Source organism: Ursus arctos, unplaced genomic scaffold, assembly GCF_023065955.2.
Source record: "Ursus arctos isolate Adak ecotype North America unplaced genomic scaffold, UrsArc2.0 scaffold_34, whole genome shotgun sequence".
NCBI classification, from domain to species: Eukaryota; Metazoa; Chordata; class Mammalia; order Carnivora; family Ursidae; genus Ursus; species Ursus arctos.
The window spans coordinates 2,377,992-2,398,584 of record NW_026623030.1 but is presented as its reverse complement, the minus strand read 5'-3'; the positions used below and the strand labels follow the sequence as shown (position 1 = coordinate 2,398,584).

Sequence of the window (20,593 nt, the reverse complement as noted above, 5' to 3'; positions counted from 1 at the left end):
CTGGGGTAGGGGCAGGGCTGGTTCTCTTTTGTCTTTGTCCAGCCTCAGACTTAGACAGACTGTGTCCCTGCATCACAGGAGTGGGCTTTTCTTCCCCTAGTGGTGGGAGACTTCAAATGTTTGGGCCCCAAATGGTTTCTTGTCCCTCCCTCGGGACGTGTTTCTTTTTCCTTCTCACAGCTGCAGTGGGTCTTCACCTGTACCCTGGAGGCAATAAGATTTGCTCTCTCTTCCCAGCTGGCTTAAGGCTTTTGTGCCCCAGGGCCAAAAGGTCCCACCAGCGCTTCCTGCCTTTCCTATAGCAGCAAATACGGCTCCTCTCCAGGCCTGCACCACCGGAAGGTTTCCTTCAGTCTCTCTTCCTGCACTGCCCCTGATCTTTCTTTCTCATGAGCACATGTGGAGGTCCGAGGAGAGGAGCTAACACATGGGTAGCAACCTCCCTTGTGTCTGTGTCTCCCAGGGATCTCTGCTTTCACTCTAGACTGCACTTGGCATATAGTAACCAGATAGAAATGTCTGCAGGACTCTCTCACCTGCTTCAGTTGTTTATGCCTATTGTCTCTGTGTGGTAGAAACGCTATAGAATGGTGTACTACCATGCATCTCTTTCCAACTCCACCTTCAGCAAGATCATGTTGGCTGGTAGCCTGAAACTGGCCATGGTGGAAGTATTTATACCACAGAAATCAGTAAATGCTATAACCGCAGGTTTCCCCCACTACCCTGAGAGCCAGTTGTTAACCATTTTCCAGAACACCACCATTTGGGGAAACCCTACAAGGTTGACCATGGAGATTGATGCCTTTGGTGAGTGGCTTAGTGTCCTCCAGCACGGGTAGGACTCAGCAGGGTCACAGTGGCTGTGCTCAGGCCATCTCCTCTGCAGGGCAGTCACCAGGACACTCAGCCTGGGGAGGCCCCTCTGTGTTGGAAATGGTGTGGATTCATGCTGCTGCCCTCTTTCCCTCCTTTTCTCCTTAGAGCGCAGCCAGGACAGCACAGCCGTGGCGCTCTCAGACTCTAGCTCGACACAGGACTTCTTTAATGAGCCTGCCAGCTCGTTGGAGGGTTCCCGGAAGCTATACGTGGAGAAGAAGCTGCCCATTTCCAGTTCCCAAGCAGGACCGACTGCTAAAGACCTTCAGGGGGCCACAGAGGAAAGAGGTATGAAGACCTAGCTTTGTGCGTTAGAACTGCTTTGGTGACCCGTGGCAGTCTGGGCAGTCTGAAGAACATGGGCTCCTGAGTGGCCCACGTCCAGCCTGGCTCCTGTCCTCACACCTCCACCTGCTGCTCTGGGACCTCAGTTGGGCAAGTTACACCCCTCTCTGGGCCTCTGTGCTTCCTGTAGGGTGGGAGCGATCCCAAGGCCCACTCCGGGGGTTGTGAGGATGAAACGAGGTGACTCAGGAAGGAGCTCGCACGGTGCCTGGAGTCCAGTGTGCACTCAGTGACACTTGTCGTTGTTGTTGTGACCCCGACGGCCCAATGTGGGAAAGCCACGTCCATGACGTGAGTGCCCGTATTTTTTTTTCTTGCTACATAGTCATGAAAAAAGTCTTTGGATCCTAAATGTCACCAATGTGTTTTCTTTTTGTCTGAATCACATCAGGCCTTTAGGAAAAAGTGCCCCCTTTGTGGAAACCAGTGGGCAGAGCCCCATGCCTGCTTGCGGGAGAGCACGGGCAGGCTGCATGTCCACGGTGCCGCTCTGGGGCTGCAGCTGGGTGGCCGGCCACAGGTTTTGAGAGCTCTCCCACCCTGGCCAGGGCTTGCCGAACAACAACAACAACAACAACAACAACCCAGACCCATGCTCAGCGGCCCTGTGCCAGGCACTGTGTAAACTCCTTTTGTCCTCCCAAACACCCTAGGAAACAGCCCTGCAGCTCTTCCCACGTTACAGGTGAGGAACCTGAGATTCGAAGAGGGTCGGGAATTTGCCCAGGGTTATTCGGCACCCTTAACCTCTGCCCCATTCTCCCTCTCTGGGTAGGCTGGGAGGGGCAGCTAGGGTTGGTGATGACGTTCCCAGGATGTGTCTGCACAGGCCCTGGCTGGGAGAGTTGAGGCTCGGGTTCCCGTGTAGATGTGGCCAGAGTCCTTCGTGCTGGCGATGGGCTATCCTAGCCCTCTGCTCCTCACCCGCCTCCCCTGGCTGGCCTTAGTGGCTCGTGAGGCTGCGTGCCTGCAGGTTGGCAAAGGTGCCCCCATTAGGGTCAGGTAAGAGGAAGGTGAGGCCAGGGCCTCACTTTCCCACTAAGCACTTTTTATGCTGTCCCAAACCAATGTTGACATTCTACAACTGACATAAACACACTGCAGGGAGTTTGGAAGGGGAAGGAAAAAGTTACCAATAGTCCCCACGCTCTAATACAGCAACTCTCGTTCACGTCCAGTCTTACCAGTAAGGTCATTTTAACTGTTGGACAGGCGAGTCCTGTTGTCTATGCTCTGGGGCCCGTCGGGCAGTGAACTGCTGTGGGTGCTCTTGTGTCCTCACAGACCTCTCTCCACCATGCTTGGGGGGGTGGGGGGATGGAGGCTGGGGTGCTGAGCCAAGAGAGGGTCGGCTGTGCTCTGGCCTGCACTATGCTGGACTTTCTAGACACACGAGGGGCATCCTACCCCTGCCCTCCTTCCATTCAGAGCCATTGGTTTAAGCAGCCAGTGTGGTGGCTTGCCACTGGTAAAGAAAGTTCAAGCAGAGCCAGAGTCACCGCAGTAGCTGGTGGGCTGGAAGGGAAGCATCTTACTTCTGTGGATGCGTCTCTCTGCTCTAAGCCCAGCTTTTCCTCGTAACCACAGTGAAGTTGGTGAACTTCCTGTTGGGAGAGTAGGTGCAGCAGGGAACATGTTCTGAGCCCGTAGCAGGCAGACAGCATAGGGAGCAGTGTGCTCCTCTAAGCCTGGCTCTGGCCAGTGGTGGTCTCTGACACCCTCTCCTCTGGGCTCCCAGTGGGCAGGAACCCTGGCCACCAGGGCTCCAGCAGCTTTTGGCCCCCTGCAGAGAACCAGGATATGGTTCTGGGCCAGGCCCGGGTGTGTGCCTGTAGTGTACTCCACACCCCAGCCCTTCAGGTGCACCCTCGTGGGTGGCCCTGCCACCAGCCTGCTGCTTCTGTCATGGCCAGTGGCACAGGGCTCACTCACACATTTCATGGGCATTGTTGAGCAGCAGGGCGTAATGGAACCCAAGTCTGTGCCAGGCCCTGGGTGCCAAGGGGAAGTAAGAACAGCTCTGACAGCTGCACCCTTCCAGGTGCCCTCCCTGCCATGGCCTCCAGCAGGCCCCGGCTCCCGAGGACTTGCCTCCCCTCTTTACTTCTCCTCTCTGGTTTGTGACAGGGTGCCTCCAGGAAGGACGTTTCTCCAGAGGTGACTGTTACAGCTAGTTGAAGCTCACCTTCTTTGGGGTCAGAGCTTCAAAAAAATGTATAATATGAATGTAGCAACAGTAAAGGTTTATTTATTTTTTAATAGAGGAAAAAGCTGCCCAAATTTCACTACCTAAACACAGGGCACCCTATTCTATCACTCCGAGGACAGCACAGTTTGTCAACAGCTTGTGGTGCAGACAGTGGACATGGGTGCCTGGCCTGGGCCCTCCCTGCCACCTGGGCCCAGGGCAGGATGTGGGTCAAGGATGCTGATATAGCTATCAGGCCCCCCATTCAGGGACTGCCATCCTGTGGCTGTGCCTGCCCCTTGCTGGTCACGTAGAGGGCCTGAAGACTGTGCCTGAGCGCCATGCTCAAGTTGGGCTAGGGTGGCAGTGACTGGAGTGGGAGTGGCCTGGCGCGTGCACCATGGGCATTCTCAGCCAGTCCTCATTGCCAGCAGCAGGCACCAGGCAGTGGTGCTTCGCTTGCTTTTTATCTGTAGGAGGAAGTCTTCTCACTTTCATGCTGCCAGGGTTAGGATTGGGCCTCCTGGCTGGGAAGTGCTGTGTGGGCTTATTGACGTTTCTGACCCCCTTCCTTCCACTAACATAACCTGTTAGGCTCATTCAGCCATAAGAGTGGACACTGTGGGTGAGGCGTGTCACCCATGTCTCCTGGGCCTCTTCAGGCCACCCGGATCCCAGAGCAACTAGGTTTTTCACTCATTCTGGCACCGCTGTTTTTTCCTCTCTTTTTATGTGTCTTCAGACATGCCTTCTGAGCTCTCTTTGGATTAATTCTTGATCCTCTACTCACTTTCCATAAGAAACCCGTGTGTCTTTATGTGTGAGCACACGCTTAGCATCTTACTTGAACCCCTGGGAGGCCTGCATCTTCATCCTATTTCCCTGTCTTCCTTGCGCCTAGCACAGGGCTAGGCCCAGAGTGGCTGTTCAGAATGTGGTTGTTGAGCTATATTTGAAATTTGTCACTTGAATTGAACACTAGAAATCAGGCACATTTGTGAGTAAGGCCATGGTGTCCTTGTAAGATGCTGCCAGCCCTGAGCAGACTCCTGGTTGCCGTCATTGAGCTCTGAGTGGGTGCGTTTGGGACCTGCATAGTTTCCTGAGCTCCCCTGAAAGGAGAGCATAGTGTCAAAATCAGATGTGCCCTGTTTTCCAGTCATTCAGTCAGCTTCAAACTAGACCCTGTGCTAGACTCTGGGTGATGGGGGAGGGGGAGGCATCCGTGCATAAATGCAGTGGGATGGGTGACATCAAAGAGGTGGTGCACAAGGCTCTCTGCACACCCCACCCTGGGGCTGGGGAGGCCTGCAGGAGGAGGTGACACCGAGTGGAGTCCTGAAGGATGAGAGCAGTGGGCAAGGCAGGGGAGGGAGTGCAGATGGTGCGTCCAGAAGAAGCAGCAGTGGAGAGGTAGGAGCAAGGAGCGAGGTGTTCCCAGTGGGTGGTCTCAAGGTGTGAGGCCAGAAGCGGAGCTAGGAGGAATGGCAGGACTGATGGGAGGTGGCCTTGCATGCTGTGCTGAGCAGCTTGGCTCTGTCTTGCTCATAGTCTTTCCTTGGCAGGGAGAGCATGATGTGCACCTGATGCCTGCATGGTTTTGCTTGGGGGAACTTGGGACCTCAGTCCTTGACCACTCTGCCCTGCCGCAGCAGTTCCCAGCCTTCTCCTGGCTGCCACTACAGTTGGGAAAGGATCATCAGGCGGAGGGCAGGAAGGGGCTCAGCCCACTGTGGCAGACAGGCTTCAGAGTTGGTGCCGGGCTGCTTCTCTGGCCTCCTCCACACAGGCCTTGCCAAACTCCCAGGTGCCCAAGGAGCCGCTTTACCCTTGATGCTTGCCCCCACCCTCTGCCTTCCATCCCTCCCTCCTGGTCTGTTCATCTTCTTCTGTAGCCCCTGCCCCCCAGCTTCGGCTCTCCTGTGTGTGAGCTCTTGGTTCATGCTCAGCAGCAGCAGCAGCTCTGGAGAAGGATGTCGGGTGGACTGTGGGCTGAGGTGCTAAGTGGTAGAGCAGGTGCAGTCCTTTGTGTGCCTTTCCTGGCTGTTTTATGCCATGGTGGTGACGGCCACACCTTCCTTCTGTGGACTGCTTGCCCATGCACATGCACAGGCCTTGGAGGCAGACAGCCTTGTGCTGCCATTCGGAGGGGGACCCAGAGCCCCACTTGCCACCCCCACTATCTGCAGCCTCGGGGCCCCTCTGCTGTGTGCCAGCTGGGACGTCCTGTTTCACGGGGGAGGAGACTGGGAGGCTGTGGAGGCCTCAGCCAGTAGGGGCAGAGCCAACACCAGGCCCCATGCCTCCTACTGCTGGGCCGTTGAGTCCAGCACCTGTCTAGCAAGGGCACAGGCCTAGCTGTGCCTGTCGCCTCACTAAGGTGCCTCTTTTGCTGGTGGTGGACCTCTACCGAGGTGACCTTTCTTTTTCTTCTTACTCCCAGGGAAAACCGAGGAGTCCTTGGAGAGCACAGAAGGCTTCCGGGCCACGGAGCAAGGCAGCCAGAAGCCTGCTGCAGACCCCCCAGCCTCTGCCTGCATTGCTGTCAAACCCGCAGCATCTGCACCTGCCCTGTGGGACGGGAGGAAGAGAGCTGACCCCCTTGCGGAGCCAGCAGCCTTTCCCCAGGGGCTGCCGGCCGGGGCGGAGGAGCGGCGCCAGTTCCTTACGGAGCAGTGTATTGCCGCCTTCCACCTGTGCCTCAGTCGCTTCCCCCAGCACTATAAGAGCCTTTACCGACTGGCCTTCCTCTACACCTACAGCAAGACCCACCGGGTGAGTGAGCTGCAGGCCTGCTCGGGGCAGGAGAGGGGTTTGATCTTCCCAGGGCCCACAAGCATCTGAGTCTTGGTGGGCAGAAGAGACACAGGTGGGAGCTGCTCAAGGTCTTGGGCAGTGGTACCTGGAAGGAATGGGACAGGAGAGATGTAGGAGGTGGGTCCATTCAAGAGTGGTCCAGCTTTCCAGGTGAGAGTTGGTGAGGACAGTGGGTCGCAGCAAGGGATCAAGGGAGGAGCGAGTGTGGGGGCTGTTTCCAAAGCAGGATCTCAGTCCCAGGTACTGGCTGTGGTCTGAAGGATGGGGACCTCCACACTCATCAGCTCTTGTCTGTGGGGGCCAGTGTGGTGACTCTTACTCCACTGTCCTCAGCATGGCCCCACTTGCACACCCCCAGATGCCCTACAGAGCCACCCCCGCCATCCCAGGGCGTTGCTGCAGGCTCCGTCTCCTGCAGACGCATCTTGCAGAGAGGCCTCCGCGCCATCATCCTGCCCCTGGGCTCGCCTCTCCGGTGCAGCTGCCAGAACCATCTTCACAGCCTCTGTTGCATGGGGGTTGGGTGCTGACAGTCTCTCCAGCTCTTTTGGAAAGCAGATGATGTAGCGATTCTGAACAGCTGTGCCCCAGGCTTAAGCGCTCTCAGGGGCTTCCCGGCCGGCCGGACTGCTTCTGTTGGCATGTAGCCTCTGTGTAGGGAGGGTGGCATGTGTGCTCTTCTACTCCCTTTTCGTGCACCTGGGAGGCGCTGGAGAAAGCACCCTGGTCACGGCGCCTGCCCCTACCGAGCTGCATTCTAAGGGACAGCCAGATTTTTTAATTTTCAAATATGCAAACAAGCAAATAAAGTTAGTCCCATTATGACCCATGCTACAGAGAAGACAGTGGGGGACACACAGGAGTGGGGGTGTTGCTGCAGCTCCATGAGGGCACCCGTGAAGCTCTGACCTGTAGGGTGGCCATGGGCAGAGTGGGGGACAGGGGGTAGGTCAGAGGACAGGGAGAGAGCCCCGATCAGGCAGATTGCCTGGGCGTGTGGCAGTGCTGGGTGAGCCAAACTGGTGTGGGAGAGGGCCAGAGAGGGCCGGGGTGGTGGGGTTAAGCAGGGGCAGCCCTTGGAGTCTGGCTGTAGTCTGTAATTTTGTTTGGCACTGCTACTCAGTAAGGTCCGGGCTCGGAAACTTCTTCCTCCCAGAGCGCCCCCCCCCCACTGCTGACCCCTCCTCACCAGCCTCTGTGGGACCTCTGAAGAACCAGGAAGGGCAGTTAGCTGGAGAGATGGATGCTGGCTTGGCGCCGGTTACATGACAGGAAGTTGTTACTTGACAACATTGTGTTTGGGAACTAGGTACAGGTAGGTGCCCTGTCACAGTCGTGACTGCCCAGCATGCTCACATGGCTTGATTGATTGCTGTCAGAGCAGAACAGGAGAAGCTGGTGTTGGCGGGCCTGGGGAAGGAGGGGATCTCGTTTTGGGCTTTGTCTTTGCTTCAGGGCGTCTGGTTCTCCTGGCTGACACTGAACCTCCTGAGCCTAGTTCCTCACTGTCCAGCCTGCATTTTGCAGTGGACCTTATCTCTGGTGCTCTGGGCCTTCGGAATATAGGTAGACCTGGGTTTTAATAAAACCCCCTCTGCAGCAGTCTTTGGGGACCCAGTGGCTGACACTGCCCCTGCCCCCCACCATGTTCCAGTAGTGCTCTGGGAACTTTCCTTCTTCCCTCCTTTGAGAGCAGCAGAGCTCAGGGCAGGAGCTCTCTTGAGTCTCGGTTGGTAGGGACACTAGCATCCATCATCTAGATCTCCACTGCCTTGGGTGTCCCCCTCTTCAGATGCTTCCCCCAGGCAGCCAGGTAGCCCCTCTGGCTGTGGTCAGCTCTTAGTAGGACTTGGAGCTTCCTGTGCTGAGCCCAAACCTTCCCTACACCGTAGCGGGTGGTCTTCTCCAGAAGCAGATGCTGTGACAGAATTTGGGGTACAAGATGCCTATTAGGGATCAGCCACTGTGGAAGAGAGGAGGGGATGCAGGGTTGGATGGAGGGAGAGTTGAGTTGCAATGCAGGCCCCACAGAACCCCCAGCACCCAGCCCCGGCCTCCCCATTAAATGGCTTTGAGCTCAAAGGAGCTGATGCATGTGAAGGGCCACACCCGGTGTGAAGCACAGACTGCGGTTTTCCCTGCCTGTCCCCTTGCTGGATGAGTTTTTTAAAAGTGTAAAATAGTATCTTTGTCAAAATTAAAAATTAGGGGATAGCCACAGTTCTGCCACCCTAAAACAAAAGCAATTTTATATGTGTATTTTTTCCAGTTCTTGTGCACACACACACCGTTGACTGTCACTTCTGAGGCTCTTAGATACTTCAGGTCCAGGAGGTGGGGGTCTTGTTCTCGCTCTCCTTCACATCCGTATACCTGGCTTAGGGTCACACACAGGGGAGTGATAGCCTGGCATCGGCTCAGGTAGCCTTACTCTGGCCCACTTGCTCCATGGCTCCCACTGCCATTAGAGCATCTGTGCTCAGTTTGCTATTTTGTTGCTATTTCTGTGAATGTCCCCCAGGTCATCTTGGTCACCCTCTGATGGTCTGTGGGGTGGGTGGACCCCAGCGGATCCAGCCATCGCTGGTCGTGGGGGCGGAGGCTGCCTTGGCTTTCTTCCAGGAAAACCTTCCCCCAGCCCTCACAGTCTGTTTCTGCTGGCTCTTCCGTTAGCTGCGTTCCCACGTTGGGTTCCTTGGCTTTCTGAAACGGAATGCTGGTCTTGATTCTGAGAGAGACCCCCTCTCTTACATGGCAGTTGTGTGTGGGTGCCAGGTGTGCCTCAGGCGCTTTCCAGGCTGCCACACCTTAGACCCTGCTGCACCCCGGGTGGCTCCAGTGGCTCCTTTGCTTACTTGACTCAGAGACCTTTGCTGAGCAGCAGGTGACAGACACCCCAACTTGAATGGCAGGTTGTTAACACCTCACTGCACTAAGAGCCTGAGTTCAGGCTGATCCTGTCTGGGGCATGCCATCGTCCTGGGGGCTGGGCGTGGTTCTGCCCAGGCCCTGGGTGTCAGTTTGTCCACAGATCTGGGGGACACAACCAGTGCTCTGGGTGACTAATGTGGAACCATTAGCTGACAAGCAGTGACTGCTTTCCAAACACAGCTGTTTGGTAACAGACACTTCCTGCTGTGTGTATTTAACAGCAGCGCATTTCTTCATAAAATCCGCCTGTGGGCTTGGCAGTGGCATTCCTGTTGCCATCTCATGGCTCACTGGCCAACTGGCTGGAACATCCATCATCACTGCCTTCAGAGAGGCCGCAGAGGCTGTGCAGGTTGACTCCAGATCCTTTTGGGTCTTTCAGGTTTCCCCAGCTAAAGCTCTGTTCTCTAGGCTTCCCCACCCCAGGCCTCTACAGAGGAACTACCCTCAGGGTGCAGGGAACCACTAGCTTAGCTGCCGGCAGCAGGATTTCTGTGGGAGGGAGAGGGAATGTGGGCTCTGAATATGGGCTCACCTAGGTTCAGATCCCAGCTTAGGGGTGGGGACAACATGACTCTTCTCTCGTGGTATTCACACAGGATTATTGTGACAATGAGGTGAGGGGTTGGGGGTCTTCCCATTGAGCCTTTCACCAGGACCCCAGAGTCAGCATCTCCCATGGTTCCTAGCCCCTCTACTAGGTCTTCTGAGAGCTAGATCTGCCCCTGAGGGACATTTGATGCCCATCTAAGGCCACACTCCTGCCCAAGATTGGCTTTGCTGCGCACAGGCTGACCCCCAGGCCTCCCAGGGCACATGGCATTGGGACTTTCTCTCGTGAGGCTTCTGAAATTCACTAATGAGATCCAGAAAGAAGACTGAGGCATGGGCGCCCCTGTCCCAGTTCCCCGCACCCACTGCCTGTGGCCCAGCTGGGGAGCTTCAGCACTTCCTGCTCCAAGGGGTCTAGAACAGAGTGGGTTATAAGATAGTTCCTAGAGCCAGATAGTCTGAACAAGAACAAACTTAGAGGACTCATACTTCCCAATTTCAGAATCTGCAGATCTACAGTAATCAAAACTGTAGAATATTATTCAGCTTTAAAAGGAAGGAAATTCTGACACGTGCGACAACGTGGATGAGCCTTGAGGACATTATGCTCAGTGAAATAATCCAGGCATAAAAAAAATCAAACACTCTATGATTCCACTTACATGAGGGATCTAAAGTAGTCAAAATCAGAGGGACAGAAAGTGGAATGGTGTTTGCTAGGGGCTGGGGGAGAGAACGGGGAGCTGTTTAATCGGTATAGAATTTCAGTAAATTCATTTCATAAAATGAAGAAGTTCTAGAGGTCTGTTGCACAACAGTGTGAGTGTACTTAACACTGCTGAGCTGTACTTAAATGGGTAAGATGGTTAATTTTTATGTGTTTTGTAGCACAACTGAAAATCAACTGTGTGGTTGGTACTAGCCTAGGGGTAGATGTATAGAGAACAGAATAGAACTGGGAGCCTAGAAACAAAGGCATATATCTATGGCCAATTGATTTTTGGCAAGGGTGCCAAGATACTTCAGTGGAGGAGAGGACAGTCATTTTAACAGATGGTGCTGCGATAGTGCGAAAGAGTGAAGTTGGACCCCTGCTTCACACCATCTACAAAAATGAACTCAAGAGTGTATCAGAGAGCTCAACTTCAGAGCTAAGACCTATAAAACTCTTAGAAGGAAACATAGATGTTGATCTTCATGACCTTGACTAGGCAGTGGTTTCTCAGAGAGGACACCCAAAAGCACAGGTGATAAAAATAAATAAATAATAATAATAAACAGGACACCATCAAACTTAAAAACTGGTGCTTCAGAAGACATTACTGGAATGAAGAGATGGTCCACACAAAGGGAGAGGTATTTACACATCACAGGCAGGCGCACCTCGGGTTACTGTGCTTTGCTTGATTACACCTTGCAGATGCTACGCTTCGTACAAATCGAAGGTTTGCCGCAGCCCAGTGTTGGGCAAGTCTTTCAGCCCAACAGCATTTGGTCACATTGTGTTTCTGGGTCACATTTGGTAATTCTCAAAATATTTCAAACTTTTTCATTATTATTATATTATAGTGACCTATGATCAGTGATTATGACTTGCTGAAAGCTCAGATCATTGTGAGCAGTTTTTAGCAATAAAAGATTTTTAAATTAAGGTATATGCATTGTTTTTTTAGACATAATGCTATTGCCACTTAATAGACTATAGTATGGTTCATGGTCTATAAACAAAACTTTTCTAGCTGCTAGGAAACCAAAAAGTTCATTTGATTTACTTTATTTTTGTATTCACTTTATTGTGGTGGTCTCAAACTGAACCCACAGTACCTCTGAGGTATGCTTGTATGTGGTAAGGGACCTTTATTTATAATATATTAAAAAAAAAACACACCTCTTACAACTCAATAATTAAAAGACAACCCAACGTAAAAGAAGGCAAAGGATCTGAATAGACATTTCTCTAAAAAGATATATAAATGGCCAGTAAGCACAGGAGAAGATGCTTAACGCCAGTAACCATTGGGAAGATGGGAATCCAAATCACACTGAGATACTACTCCATACCTGCTAGTATGGCTAGAATCAAACATTTCAGCCTCTCCTTCTAGGGGTCTGGGGGTGTCTGAGCAGCTGCTGCCTCACTGGCACTTCTGCGGGGGCAAGGGAGTTGGGCACCAGGGCTACATGCCCCCTGCTTAGAGGCCAGGGTTTGTGAACACTGGTGGTGCTTTCCAGAGCTAGTTTCCTCTGGGGAGCCTCTTGTTTAGGTTACTGCCTCTCCTAAACTTACTTTGTTTTGTGCTCGTTGCTGGGTCTCAACTTGGGGAATGTTCTTCCCCATTCTTTGCTCTTGCTGGTCCTCCCAGGCCACTTGATGTCTTAAGAGAAAGGTCGAGAAGCAGACTCCAGTGCAGCACTGAGGCAGCCTGGCCTAGGCCAGCTCCTTGGTGTTGTTTCGCACAGCACCCTGCCTAGCAGGGTGAGCGGGAAACTGAGGCTCTGAGGGGACAGCAGCTTGTCTCGAACCCCTTGGTGAGGATGTGGCAGGGCCTGGGCCTCCTGGGGCTCAGATGTTTCCTTTTCCTCTACTTTCCAGGTGCGGGAGACCGAGGCCTTCTTTTTTTTTTTTTTTTTTAAATGATTTTTTATTATATTATGTTAGTCACCATACAGTACATCCCCGGTTTCCGATGTAAGGCTCGATGATTCATTAGTTGTGTATAACACCCAGTGCACCATGCAATACGTGCCCTCCTTACTACCCATCACCGGTCTATCCCATTCCCCCACCCCCCTCCCCTCTGAAGTCCTCAGTTTGTTTCTCATAGTCCATAGTCTCTCATGTTTCATTCCCCCTTCTGATTACCCCCCCTTTCTTTATCCCTTTCTTCCCCTACCGATCATCCTAGTTCTTATGTTCCATAGATGAGAGAAATCATATGATAGTTGTCTTTCTCTGCTTGACTTATTTCACTTAGCGTTATCTCCTCCAGTGCTGTCCATGTTGTAGCAAATGTTGAGAACTCGTTCTTTCTGATAGCTGAGTAATATTCCATTGTATATATGGACCACAACTTCTTAATCCAGTCATCTGTTGAAGGGCATCTCGGCTCCTTCCACGATTTAGCTATTGTGGACATTGCTGCTATGAACATTGGGGTGCATATGGCCCTTCTCTTCACTACGTCTGTATCTTTGGGGTAAATACCCAGTAGTGCAATGGCTGGATCATAGGGTAGCTCAATTTTTAACTTTTTAAGGGACCTCCACACGGTTTTCCAGAGTGGCTGTACCAACTTGCATTCCCACCAACAATGTAGGAGGGATCCCCTTTCTCCACATCCTCTCCAACAATTGTTGTTTCTTGCCTTGTCTATTTTTGCCATTCTAACTGGCGTAAGGTGGTATCTCAGTGTGGTTTTGATTTGAATTTCCTTGATGGCTAATGATTTTGAACATTTTTTCATGTGTCTGTTAGCCATTTGTATGTCTTCATTGGAAAAGTGTCTGTTCATATCTTCTGCCCATTTTTTGATTTGTTTATTTGTTTCTCGTGTATTGAGTTTGAGAAGTTCTTTGTAGATCTTGGATACCAGTCCTTTATCTGTAGTGTCATTTGCAAATATATTCTCCCATTCCGTGGGCTGCCTCTTAGTTTTTCTGACTGTTTCCTTGGCTGTGCAGAAACTTTTAATCTTGATGAAGTCCCATAAATTCATTTTATCTTTTGTTTCTCTTGCCTTTGGGGATGTGTCATGAAAAAGGTTGCTTTGGCCGATGTCGTAGAGGTTGTTGCCTATGTTCTCCTCTAGAATTTTGATGGATTCCTGTCTCACATCGAGGTCTTTCATCCATTTGGAGTTTATTTTTGTGTATGGTGTGAGAGAGTAGACCGAGGCCTTCTAACTCAAGTCCTTCACCTGGCCGGGTGGGTGGATGCCTGGCTTCTTGCTAAAGTCCCATGGCCACAGACTGGCTACGTAGGGTGAGCCAGGAAAGGTTTACTGACAGCCCTTGCGTGGGAGGCTGGCGCTTTAGCAGAAGCAAGGCTGTCATGCCAGCTCCTTTGAGCGCAGTGGCCATGCAGTAGTTGGGCTACTGCTGGTCAGTGTGGCAGGAGGCAGGCAGTGACCCAGGGGTGCGTGGCACCCCAGGTAAGGAAAGAGAGGTGAGGAGAAGGGCCTGTTCTATGGGAGAGGCCACCTTCCTGGGGCTCGGCACACAGCTGGCTTCTGGGCTGGGCTGGGGCTGTGTTCATCTGGCCCCAGCACTGCCCAAGTCAAGGATTGGCCTTCATTCGACCTATGTTTGACCAAAAGGTTTTCCTCTTACCCTCCAGGGCGGGCGTGAGCCTTGCTGGCTCTGCTGTGGGATGAAGCCCACTTTTTGCTGTGTAGCTTTTCCCCTCTGAGCTGGAGCAGCTCTTTGACACAGTTAGCATCCAGTTGTCACCGAAAGGTGACACCCAGGTGAGAACTGCTCAGGAGCCTAAGGGGTGTGAGATGAGAAAGGGGCTATTCATCCTGCCCTGATTATAGGCCTGGCCCTTCCCTGGACCCTGTGATTGGAGTGTGTCCCCCTTCCGCCACTTGTCCCCTTGCCGGTGTGCATGCTGGAACCTGAGCCATCCCTCCCAAGTGCCAGCTCCTGGAACCTCACTCAGGCTCAGCCAGCTAGACAGCCGGCTACTAGTTTCAGTCCTATGGACAGGTTTCTTAAGTTGTCGGGTGGGGATGATGGCACCTTCATTGTAGGTTTTAGGTTTTGTTGTGAGGAAAAGTGACTTAATAGTGCTTACCAGCTGGGAAACATGCATATCGATGACGAGAGAGCAGCCTGTCTTGCAAGCTCCACGCGCACGCTGCTCTGATGGAAGCAGAGGCCACTTACTGTGAGCAGTGCTCTACACCAGCTGCAGGCCTCTGTCCCTGTCCCATTGTGCTCATGGAGGCCGCTGCACAGCATCGTGGCTGAGCCCTGTTGCAGTGCATCCTCCTGATGGTAGATGGCAAGGCCCTGTCAACGTGGCGTATGGCGGGATAGCGGCCTGGCCGCTCCAGCCCAGTCAGACCCACTTCTCTGGCCCAAAACCTGTGTGGGATGAGCCCAGCCCGTGGCTGTTTAGGACCTGTTTGGTGAGAAGCTGCCTCCTGCCAGGGGAGTCTGACAGTGCTGTTGCTGCCTGTGATGTCCAGAGAAGCCGCTGAACTTTGACTTCAGAGTCAGCTTATGCTCTGGTGTGAGCTTGGGCAAGGGACTGGCCAGCTGGGCTGTGAGCCCCTGCCCCTCACCCATCCATTGTAGGTGGTTTCCCACCTGCCTGTGCCGCCAGTTCATGTCTGGACCCTGCAGAGTCAGGTTAAACGAGAGCCCGTGTGGAGGGCCATGCGCTGTCAGACTGGGTGGGCATGAAGTGATTGAGCCTCCAGGCTGTGACACAGCCACCCCAGGGTGCAGCCTGGGAGACCCTGCTGCATACACACAGTGAGTGTCCCAGGAGCAGGTGGGAAGCTGCGCATTCCGTGCCAGATGGCAGGACCAGGCATGACGAGGGCGTGCCGGCCACAGAGCAGGGCGTTCCCCCCACATTCCTTCAGTCCTTGCTCCTTTTCTGTAGACATAAAACGATGCTGTGCCCCAAGTTCCCCACGCAGAAGTCCTGGGCTGCTGCCCATCCCAGCCAGCCAGCCAGGTTCTTATCAGGCTTTATTTGTGTGATTTGCAAAATGAAACTCGAGATTTTTCTCAACTTCAGATCTCGATTATGCATTTCAAAGTCTGTCTGAAACATGGTTTGGAGATTTCGCTGTACCTTTGAGGGTCAGGAGGGGGGACAAATGGTCCCCATAAAGGCCCACTGCCTTCCTTGTTCTCTCTCAGGAAGAGGAGCGAGAAGGATCTCAGTAGTTTGAATGGGTTGAGTACTCTGCTGGCAGCACCAAATAGTATTCAATTAAGAAGACACTACCACCACCTCATCATCCCATAGACCACGACATGGCTGAACCCCTGTATTTTAGTGTCGTCCTCCGCTGCCCCCCACCCCCACCCCCAGTGTGGCGCCTGTGCATCTGCCGGTTCATTCATTCAGTGGCTGTCTCCTGCATTGTCACATGTGAGGCCCTGCCTGAGGGGCCGGGATACAGTGGTGTGCACAGCGAAGCCCCTCCCCTTGAGTGCGCACAGAGGGAATGGAGAGTAGAAACACACCTAACCACGGTCAGTGATGCTCTCTGGGAGAAAGATAAAGCTGGTAACGGGGTGTGGTGGGGGAGTGTGGCTCTTGAGGCAGGGAGGTCTGGGAAGGCCACTAAGCAAAGGCCTGAAGCAGGTGGGGGGACTAGGCTAGGCGATACCAGGAGAGGCTTCTGGGTGGACAGCACAGACCACATGTGTGCCTTGAGATAGGAATGGGCCTGGCAGGACTAGAATCAGCCAGAAGCCTGTGTGACTAGCTGGGCAGGGAGGAGAGGGGGAAAAAGATGTGGTCAGAGCTCATGAGGGCCTGGGGAGTCAGGAAGGAGCTGCGGGACATCATTCTAAGTGAGGCTAAAGTTACTGCAAGGTTGTGTGTGTGAAAGACTCGGGCTGCTATGTAGAGTGAGGGGGTCTGCCAGTCAGGCTTCAGATGGCTCTATCCAGCTGCTAATCCGAAGAGCCTTAATGAAGGAGAGGTTTACAGTGGCCTGGGCGGATGTCAGGAGCCCACAGGGTAGGGGTAGTGCAGGGCCCTGGGCCAGCCCCAGGGCACCTCTGCAGCAGGCTGCCTGTCCGAGCTTTCGGTCCTTGGTGGCCAACCCTCAGCACCGGGGAGAACTTGGGGTAAATGCTCTGCTCTCATCCGTGCCCTACTCTGCTCTCTCACTGGTGCCTCCTGCTGGTCAAACTCACCCAGTAGCCAGGGGGTACACTTCAGGCCTGGCTCTTCAGGTCTGTGTGGGGAGGGCATAGGAGGAGCAGTGGCATGCTTTGCCAAGTTCAGGGGCAAGGCCAGGTCCTCGGAGAAGACATGGGAAGGCCAGCTTGGCAGGGGGAGTAGGCTGCATGGGCAGGGGCTTTCCCCCCAAGGCGCAGGTGGGGAACTACTTGGTGCATTTGTGGGCAGTTGCTTCTCTGGCATTCTTCAACTGACCTTAAGACTGGCCTGATGGTCACTGCCACCCCCATCCTCCAGGTGGGCAACTGAGGCCCCAAGAGGTTAGTTATATGACCCCAAGACTGCCAGGCACTCATGCGTTTATACCTTCAACAAAACTTCAGTGCACTGAGTGCCCTTGTGAAAAACTGCCAGGCAAACCTAGGGCTTCTGAATTACTGTTTTGAAGAAAAAAACAGAGAAGGGTATCTGGAAAGATGGACTTCCTGTCCTAGTCTGCCCAACATGTAAACTCTTTCCCGACAGCTTCCTTGGGCAAAGGAGCCCAGGATGATGGCTCTGCCCCAGCGCTCCTGCCTCCAGTCCTGGGCCCAGCCACCCCCACCATGAGCGGCCAGCACTCTCCTGCCTTGGCACCTCCGACTGTTCTGCAAGCTCAGACCCTGCCCATTCCTTTCACTCTTCCCAAATGTCTGTTGCATCCCTTCTGCAGACCTCATACTGGTTTAGCCCCTGAGGAGCCATCAGTGAAGAAGTCAGGTGGTGTCCCTGCCCTCACGGGGCTGGCACACAAGAGGGGGCAGACAATAAAGCCATCCGAGAGTCAGCAGAGGAGGCTGTTTAAGATGGCCATGGGGCTGTGGGGACAGTATTGGGGGGCAGGTGGGAGTGGGGTGAGATGGCGCCAGGCAGAGACCTGCAGGGACCAAGGTGGGGGCAGAGGCAGGTATGGCTACGGGGCTGCGCACATAATGGGAGAGGGGCGGGAAGGGGAGGAACCTGCGTGTGTGCAGGTAAGCTGAGATATGGAGCTGGCTCTCACTCTGAAGGAGCTGAGAGGCCTTCAAGCAGAGGAGTCAGGAGGGTCCCTCTGCCCTGTGGCAGGATAGGGGTGTCCAGGCGACAGGCGGTGGAGGACATCGAGATGCCATGTGCTTCTGGGGATTCTTCTCCCCGCCTCTCATCAGGACTCCACCCTCCATCTGCCCCCTGTTTGGGCATTTAGTGTGTTCTGCCCTCTGTCAGTGGAGGTCTGTGCACTAAGCTTCAGGGGGCCCATGGATCCCAGGAAGATTGGTGCTCTTCTCTGGCAAGTGGCCCCGTGGTGTTTCTCCCATTCCCAGGGGTGACGGTAAGCTGAGGCTCCGGGCCAGTGGCATGGTGACAGGTTGTTCAAGGCCTGAGACAGGGCTGCCTCAGAGCTGCACATAGTATGGCCCCAGGTAGATTTGTAAAGGGACTTGCCAACCCTAGAGTGGGGGTGCAGGGTAAGAGCCCAATCCTTGGAGTCCTTCAGATCTGGACCAGAATGCAAGCCTGGCTCTGCTACTTCCTGGCTTGGGGGACTCGGACCAACTCTTGGACCTCTCTGAGCCTCAGTTTCCTCGTCGGTAAACTGGTGATACACAGGACGAGGAGCAATGTGCTGTGCTTAGCCAAGGTGGCATCGTGCCTCTCACCTCCCCATAACGTGAAGCTGCAGGGCAGACTCTGCAGTACAGGTGTGCCCCCCCCCCCCCGGCCTGACACTTGTCAGTTCTCTGGACAGGTTTCCTTGTCCCTGTCAGCTCCCATCCGGGGCCTCAGACATAAATTAGCAGAGGTCTCCCATGAGCTGTCTGGACGCATTGTGCCTTGGCCATCGATCGGCTCTCTCTGGCGGGCTTGGGAGACGACTGAGGAGCCTTGCTCTCTGCTGGTGTGCCGGGGCCAGGTCTGCAGGAGGCTAATTGACAATCCTGATCGGGTTTGGCAGGCTTGTGCTTTCTGCACTCTTCTCAAGTGGCTGGTTTTCAGGTCTCTACGAGTGCTGGGACCTCTCCCACAGCCTCCTCCCCCGCTGGTCCTCCACCTTCTGCCTGACTGTCCGGGTGGGAAGGGCCATCTTGGTGCAGGTTTCATGGGAGAAGTTGCAGAGTTAGGGCAGGAACAGAAGCCCTCAGGGATGTGTGTTCCTGTCCCACAGCCTTGGGGCCTGGAATGAGACAACTGGCTCAGGGAAGCAGGGTCCCCCACTCTCTCCACCCTGGCCCAGGTGCTGTTCTCTCTCATGTGTTGCCACGCCACATGGAAGTCTTTGTTGTATTTTATTTTCTTGATGTTCTTTTGAAAATTATGGCCACCATGGAGATGTTTCTTCAAGTCTTATTTCCCAACCCTTTTCAAACTGCTGCTAACTGGATACTTCCTTAAGTCCCAAAGGAGCCCCAGAAGGGGCTTTCGTGTCATGGCGCTAGGGCTACTCCAGCTCCGTGACGGCTGTGTGCAAGCCATAGCTGAGGTGTCATCTCCCCTAGGAGCCTCACTGACCTACTTAGACTGGACCATAGGTGGGTCTCCTTTGTGCCCTGTCTCCATGGTCATGGTCAGGTGGGCTCACCTGTCCTATTCGAAGTGCACATATCAGTTTTCTGTCTCACGTCCCTTTCTGTGAGGGTCCCCTTCATGACTGATTAAACTGGCAGCCTCTCACATCTCACTTGGGAAAGTCTTTGAACCAAGTGACACTGAGACCAAGGGATCATGGCTGAGTACTGATACAGGTCATGAGCTTCTCTGCTGGGCTCCCTGAGCAGCTGCCCTGCCTGCTGGAGGTCTGAGACTTTATCATCTCTTTGGATCCCATGTCCCGGGGCCCTGAGGAGCCCTTAGCAGCTTAAACGAACCTGAGTTGGATCTTACTTACTCCTTGTACTGATGCACACCTGACCCACTCTGTTTCCCGGCTCTGCACTCAGTTTGTCCATGGCCGACCCTCCCTCCCCTAGCAGAAGTCTCAGGGCAGGCATGTAACCAGCCTTTGGAGGCTTCTTAATGGACTGGTCTGGGAGGCGGGGTCTCTGAGCCAGACATGCCGGGCACTGCTCTGGACACTGGAGTGTGAACTGCAAGTAGACCCCCCGCCCCGCCCCGCCCCGGCACATTAGTACTCATAAGCTGAAGGCTGGGACTGAGTGGTTCACTCTTCTTCCTATGTATAGGGCAGAGTGGCCCCTGTGTTCCTGGTCAAGGGCCTGGGCTGAGGGCCAGGGACTGTTGCTGCCTGGGTAACCCCTCTCCTCTGCCTGTCTCTGCCTCCCCCATGTGGGGGCGGAGAGGAGGTGCCTTGGCCTTCAGGAAGCCTTGTCATTTACCATGAATGGCTGTGGCTTCAGTCCCTGAGGCCTTAGAAAGGCCTGAGAGTCCTAGAGAAGTAATGTCTCAGGAGACTGTAGCTGTGGCTGCCCCTCCCTGACAGCCGCTGAGCCTCAGCGAGAGCATCCCCCACACGGCCCTCGGTGTGATTCCGACTCTGGGCTTGCCTTGCTGTTGTGATTGGAGTCTGTGAGAGAGGCAGAGTCTCAGTCTGCTCCTGATTTCAGCATGTCATATGTGTCTGAGCAGGTGTCTGGGCTTAAGGAGGGCTCTGAGCAAAAAAGCAAGCCTCCTGAGTACAGGCTTAGAGGGGTCAGCTGTTCAGAGGGCTGTGGACAGCATGTGCCCTCTCGTCCAGCTGGGGTTGGCCCTACTGTCCTATGTGCTGGGCTGCCCATGGCCCTCTAGTCCCTGGCCCCACATTGAACCTGCTTAGACCAGGCTGGGCTGCAGCCCTGCTGGGCAAGGGCAGCCTTGACTTTACGGGGCCTCAGCCTTCAGCCACTTCAGAGCCAGGCCATGTGCCCTTAGGAAATGGCCTTAGAGTCGCTGCCAGGCTTAATCATCCAGGCTTCCCCCAGGAGATGATGTTTTCCCTCAGGCTTCCACGGAAGAGCTAGCTTTGTCTGCTGTGAGTGCGTCATCCAGGAGAT

The 20,593-nt window shown here is 54.1% G+C and overlaps 1 protein-coding gene across 3 annotated transcripts in view; it reads left to right on the top strand.

The window, feature by feature from the left end:
* CABIN1 (calcineurin binding protein 1) overlaps positions 1–20,593 on the top strand; it is a 151,405-nt gene that overhangs the window by 82,953 nt on the left and 47,859 nt on the right. For all 3 annotated transcript variants that reach the window (XM_044379954.3, XM_026487907.4, XM_057305903.1), the window contains exons 27-28: positions 985–1,167; positions 5,856–6,187. In XM_044379954.3, coding sequence (XP_044235889.1) covers positions 985–1,167; positions 5,856–6,187 — 515 coding nt within the window. The remainder of the gene's footprint in view (positions 1–984; positions 1,168–5,855; positions 6,188–20,593) is intronic.